General features: G+C 34.4%; 1 protein-coding gene across 1 annotated transcript; it reads left to right on the forward strand.

Moving 5' to 3' along the window:
- Positions 1-287: 287 nt before the first annotated feature.
- Positions 288-5,571, forward strand: ERICH1 (glutamate-rich 1; the record flags this gene model as incomplete). The annotated part of the gene is made up of 3 exons (XM_009573689.1): positions 288-720; positions 3,142-3,324; positions 5,480-5,571. Coding segments are annotated over exons 1-3 (708 nt in total), but the record flags the coding sequence as incomplete, so codon positions are not given.
- Positions 5,572-6,775: the final 1,204 nt, after the last annotated feature.

Genomic DNA, 6,775 nt, shown 5'->3' on the forward strand with positions numbered 1-6,775 from the left:
CCCTGGCAATTCTTTTGACCTCACTCTCTGTATAGAACCATATTATCTGCTTTAAGAAAGTAAATGTGATGTAAAGTATGTAGCACAAAGAAAAGTACAGTCTTTACTGAAAGCAGAAGGGAAAAGAACTTGTCTTCTTACTCAGAGCATTCCGAAAAGTTGGCTTTGACATTGTAGTACTGAAAGGCATTCTAAGCATAAAAGTAAGGTTAGAGCCACTCAGACATCCCAGAATTTGAAGGGAGTAATATTTCATTGTATATTGTAATATTGTATGCAGTTCCAAAATGCTTATTACAGATTTTCGTATTTACAACTATCATGTCTCTTTTGAATCTGCAGAGGAGGAATATCAAGGACAAACCAAGAGAAGACGCATTCGAAGGAAAAAACAAAAGAACAGTTTGCAAAACTCTAATAATTTACATGGAGAACAAACAGAATCTGGAATGCAAGAGACTCTTGTTCAAGATAATTTACAGCTGCAGCAGATAGACAGTCCCAAAATAAGTAAAAACAAAAAGAGGAAAATGAAGAAGAAACGACAGAAAGAAAAAATGAGAGCAGCTGGCTTGGTAACAAAAACTACCAGTGTGGATTTTACATATCAGCCTGACAAAAACAACAGAGAAGAAGCAGCAGGCTTAAAAGACATAGATGAAAAAGCAGATAGCATTCTGGACTTCCTGCAGGCAACACAACAAATTTATTTTGCTGACAGTATGTCCACTCTTTCTCCTTTTTTTTCATGAGTATTACCGCGTAGGGCAAGATAGATGTGTACTTATTATTGCTGTAGAATGGGCCAAATCTACTAGAGAAGTGTCTCTTTTGAACTCAGTAAGACATGCGAGTACTTAGTATTTGTCCCTTTTTCTGGTATGTAAGAATCCACATCAATATAAAAAACTGTGGTCCTAATCTCTTTGTTTCTCTGTCTTTGAAAATATGCATAATATTCCTTGCTCTTTTTTAAAATATTTCAATGCACTTGGGGTAAATGCAGTGGTTAAAATGGACCAAATTCTTCTTTCCTCTGCAAGCAAACATCCAGAAGGATTACTTCCTTTCAGAGGGCTTCAAATGAGGGCAATAATTGCTATCCTAAACTACTTTCATGCTTACTATCTCTGAACCAACCTACTTTTCAGAAAGTTCTCCTTCCCAGGAGGAGATTTATTTGTAATATAAAAGGAAATCTAGACAGACAGCATCCAAGAGGAAAGGGGAAGATACTGGTGGCACTGCGAAAGTGTATTGGCATAAAGCACTTGTGAATAAGATGAATGTGAACTGATGCTCAATGTACATTCCATAGCACTTTAAAAAGGATTGCATGGATGGTATCCCTAATGGCCACTAAAATCAGAGAAATTCCTACTGCATGTTTCTTCTGTTGCCTTCCTAAAAAGCTGCTTGTATGGTGCTTATGTCATAAATGCCTTTCAGAGAGAATGAAGTTTTAATGGTAAGTATAGTAATTATGTGTATATACATCAGATTATGTTGGTATCATCTAGAATTAAATATGTTTTCTTAAGGGCAATTTGGTGTGTTCTTTAGTTGCTCAGCTCAGGACATAGCTTTAAAATTATAACTGTCTTGTAAAACTGGAAAAAAGCAGTGAAAATTTTCTCAAAGTGCATGGCCTTGACTGTCTTTGTGGAGCTGAATGAAGAGTATTAAACAATTTACCTACCTGTATGAGTCCATCTTAAGTCAGAGCTGTCAGCTTCTAGTCCCATAAAATTCATCTTTGACTACAGAATTACTTTAAAAACCCTGTTAAGATGACATCAGGGATTCCAGGTTAATGTTTTTTCTCAAGATTTATACATAGAATTTTCTTTGCTTACTGTTAAAATATTTCTGCTGTGTCAGGTCTTCATACTAATCCTAGCATTCGAAATCCATCCTACTTTCTGGCTAATGTATTTCAATCACCAAAAATAAGATTTTTACTACTTCAGTGTATGGCTAAGTAAGCTAAAATACGTGCATTTGCTGCAGTGTAACTCCAGAGTAACTGAGCAAGATTGTAAACTCAGTTAACAGTTCTGCTGTTAATACATGACCCAGAACAGAAACCTGGTCAATTATCCACAGCCGTGTTGCATGTTGAATTTTAAGAAAAACTGTTGAGCTTCCAGCTTTTCTGGAAGTCAAGTTCAGGTTTTAGCAGTGGTTGACAGACTGACTTGGCCAAATCTGCAGATCGGAGCGTTGAGCCAGTGAGGACCTTGGAATCCACAGAGAGAAATTCTTAGGTAAAAGAAAGTTCATCTGCAGATAAGATGTCACATCTATAAATCAGAGTGTGACTAACTTTCTTGTTAGGCAAATCCCAGTTTATATATAGATCTGACATTATGCTGTTTGCCTTTTATAGTTGAGTGACTTTAACACTCCCCATTTTTTTTAGATAAAATTGGAAGCCATTGCTTTTAGCAGCATTTTCAAATGGTCACATTGGATTATTCTTCTTGTACTTATGTCAGAAAGCTGAATCGGGAAAAATCTGTTCTTCTCAGTTGGCTTGCTGATAAAAACAGAAGAATTAAATGGAGTCTGGTTAAAGGGACAGACTATATACATTGTTACTGGAACGGAAGAATGAATTTATGCTTTAGTACTATAGAAACAGTGTATGTCCTTCTCTGCTGTCTTGCATGCTGTAATATCTGCTTTTTAAATAAAAATGTAAAAGTACAATAACAAGATAATTGGATGCCTCCAGAAGTGCTTTGCAGTAGTTCCACAGAGTTGTTCCCTGTCTCCATGTGTGTGTGCATTTTTATGATACATGGTGTGTAGGAAGCAAAACCACAGTGCTTTGGCCACAGTACAGTTTCTTCATCACACCTTCTTCCTGCACTAATCTTGAAAATTTAGATTCCTCTTGTATTCCTGTCGCTATGAATCCTATTGTCCTTTTTACTTTTTGAATTTGATACTTTCCCCTCTTACTTCCCCTCTTATATTTAACGAAAAATGGGAGGAGCAAGCTGCTCTTTAGTACGTGATATTTGGTTGTAAGTTGTACTAAAAAGGAAGATGCTATCTTTGAAAAGAAAGTATAATTAGGAAAATTCTCTGGGCTCACTGAGTATTTTTAATGTGGTTTTCCAATTGTTTTTCCAGATAAATCAGAAGGCACAGATTCTGCAACTGCCCAAGAGCTTTTACAGTATCTTGAATCTCGCACCATCTCTTCCTCAGATGTGACTCTTCTGCATCAGCTGAAATCCTTTGTATTGCTACAGGATATTGAGAGATTGAAGGATGCTTTGAAACAATTCCAAGAACAAGCCATGATGCTTCCTGGTAGGTACCATTCACTCATGTTCATTCACTGATGTTCTTTTTTGTGTGGATTAAAATTCAGATTTGTCACAGTTTGGTTTTTTTTATTAGGAAGCTGTAAATAATTATATAGTGGTAAACTTATGCTTATACAAGATTTGAAAACGTAATTTCCACCAAAAATAAAGTGATTTTCCCTGTTTCTTGTTTGGTTACAATCAATACAGAAACTTTTCATATTTTGCAGCAACTATAGTGTACAAGATGATTCAGGTTCTTAAAACAATATTTTTTAAATCTTAACTGTTTTAATATTTAATCATGTTTAAAGCATATTTTTAATACATTCTCTTTGTAGACTTTTTAAATCACAGCAATTAACTTTTTTATCTTGGAGATTTCATCCAGTTAAGGATTAATTTTAGATGCATCAGAATCAATAAAGCCCATTATTTCATTTCTTCTTGGTCACCTACGTGGCTTCTTTAACACATAGATTTTCCATGCCAAAGTTTGATTTACAGCTTTGTTTTTGTTTAAATATAAACGTCTGGTTTAAGTTTCTAAAAAATACTGTTGATTATGTAAAAATGTAAAGTCACTCTTTATAATAAATGATATTGTAAAGTCATTCATAAAAAGAAAAATTATTCTGTTACTAGATCTTTTCATCCCTGAGGCACAAGTCTGATTTCATTCATTCTCCTTTTGTTCTCTATTATAACCCCTATAATTTTAGTAGAATTTCTTCTTGGACAGTTAGTAGTTCCTCAAGTGAATGTGGGATCAGCATGTAGTCCATAGAAGCTATAATAATTCATTTCCCAAGCAGTCTTCATTTAAACAGTCATTGTTACTTGTCATTGTTACTTACATTTGTTGCAGCATCAGCCAAATCCACAAGATGTGCTGAATTTTCTTGCCTCCCAAAGAATTTAATCAGAGTTGAGAGCACTTGCTATGGCACGAGAGAATCTCAACCATCTTAGATAGCACTCTAAGCCTTTTGAAGAGTAACGACTGAGCTGGCAGTAGTGTGGTGACACAGTAAATAAGATCATAGCCATCAGAGGCTTAGCAATAACATTCAAAGAAGAGACTTCTGCTTGTAACATCATTAAATAATTTACAGCATGATAGTGGCTAAAGATCCTAGTCAAGACTGGAGCCTACTGCATGCTGTGCATTGTAAAAACACAGAAAAGAGAGAATTCCTGCCTGTAGAGTTCATAGCTGATACATTTTGAAAAGAACACTCTTACATACGTATTCTTTAAAGTGTACATTTGGAGTATGACATCCCTTAAGGTTCTGATAGATCTGAAGTATACACATACACATGGAACAAAATCCTTCTGTGCATTCAATAATTAATTTCAAGCCTAGATTCTGTGGTCTTAATTATAATCAGATAGTCTCATTGGATGTAATACACATTTGCAAACTAAATAGGACTCAGCATGAATAGTGGTAATGGTATTGGCCCTTTATTAAATGACCTAATTCAGCTTCTGTTGACTAAATCAAAATGGAACCGTTGAAGTGACCACAATGAAGATATTCCTTACAGGCCTCATCCAAATTCTGCTCAGTACAGTAGGAATTCTGTTGGGTTTTGCAGCCTTGAAGCAAGCTGCTCTGTTTACTTTTGTATAGCAGAAATGTCAAATTGAAGAGAGAAAAGAGAAGCAAATTAGATCCATGCAACTACTCTAATTTTCTGATGTATGTATTTGTCACTTGGAAAAGCAGAAAACAATTTTCTGAGTGATTTTTAAAATTCATTTTGGTTTCTGCTGATACAGCCCGAAATTGTTTACTCTTCCAGTTGATTTTTTTTTTTTCTAGTAACTGTTGTCACTCTGGGCTCAAGTCTAATCTCATTCCAAGTTCACAGTGGTGTAACCGTAGTAGTTGATTTGATATTCATGATGTACAGCAACATAAGAAAGAGGAAAATAAATTGTTATAAATTATTAAAGGATAATTAAACACCTGCTAGATATTAATTTGCCTCAGCAGAGTTTAACAATACATTCTATTTGTAATACAGGAATTTCAGTGAATGAGAATATAGTGCTCTGAAATTTTACCTTGAATTAGGCTTTTAATTATACTTTTTTTCCTACTTTTGCCTCAAAAATAGGTCATCTTGGCCAGTTTTTTTAATTTGTAGATTTCATTCCCAATGAACAGGTGATAAAAGTTAAGAGTTATTACAAAAACTTCTTGTCTCAGCAAATTCAAGTTCTTGTTATAGAAATACAGGTTAGTGCTGTTTATGAAGATAAAAACGTACAGTATATCATAATAATCTCAATTTTTTTTACAAGTTTGATTATCTTGCCTTTTTTCTGTTTTGTTTATTTTTACTGGAGCATGACGTACTGGAAGAAAAGGTCATTCCTTATTAACATGATGAAAAGGAAACAATTTTTCTTAATTTTAGCAAGGTGTATTATTTTTACAAAATAAACCTATTTTTAGTTCAAGAAGCAATATGTTAACCCTTTTTCCTGTGGTTATGATTCTAATTAAGATGCCAGTATCAAAGGAATAATAATAATGGGTGCTATGTTTTGTTCAGTTTTGTCTTTAATTCAAGGAAGGAAAGAGTAGGAAAAAAATGAGAAGTGATCCACCTCTTTCTTATAAGTGTACATTCTCCATTAGTAAACTTTACAAAGTAAACATACTATTATATATCTTTTATTTCTCATATATATATGTTATGTTTTAATCTAATTTTCCACTGGGGCTATCAAGTCCCACTTGGCAAGTTTATGCCTACTGATGATAAATTTGCTTTTCTTAGTAACTTTTCACAGACCCTTTAGAGTAAAGCTGAGGACTGCCAAAGGTCTGCAGACCACAAATTGAAAACCACTGGTTCAAGACCATGTTTTGTATTTCCTTCATACCTCTTAGCATGTTATTCAGATTGGGAATCATGGTTCAATCAAAAGAAAAAAGAAACAATGAAGAAAAAAGTTTCTGTTTTATCTTAAGCTCTTAGATCCCAATATCTGCAGTCACATCAAAGAAAGGTCTAACAAGGTTGTTGGTAGGGTCTGAAAAATTTTGCAGGAAGAGGAAGTTGCTAAGGAGATTGAAACAGAAAAGTTACCAACATTAAGGTATTATCTTTAACCTTTCATTTAAATGAGAAAACATACTTGAACAAGAAAATCTCTACTGATTGTTCTGTCTGGTTGTCATCCTCCATCAACTTACCGTTGAAACTTTGTGTTTCAAGTTACTCCATCAAGTAACTTTGATCTTGTACTTCAGCAATCATACGAAGTTGAGGTTGGTCAAGAGTTTTTGTTTGAACATTGAAGTGTCATTGTTCTCAGACTGTAAAAAAGAACAAAATGTCCTATTACTATTTCCATTTATTTGGTAGTCTTTAACAAAAAGTACTCACCTCTACATGAAGTATAGACCATGGGGAGGTCTACACGGCACCGGG

The sequence above is a fragment of the Fulmarus glacialis genome, unplaced genomic scaffold (genome assembly GCF_000690835.1).
Source record: "Fulmarus glacialis isolate BGI_N327 unplaced genomic scaffold, ASM69083v1 Scaffold50802, whole genome shotgun sequence".
Classification (NCBI taxonomy): Eukaryota; Metazoa; Chordata; class Aves; order Procellariiformes; family Procellariidae; genus Fulmarus; species Fulmarus glacialis.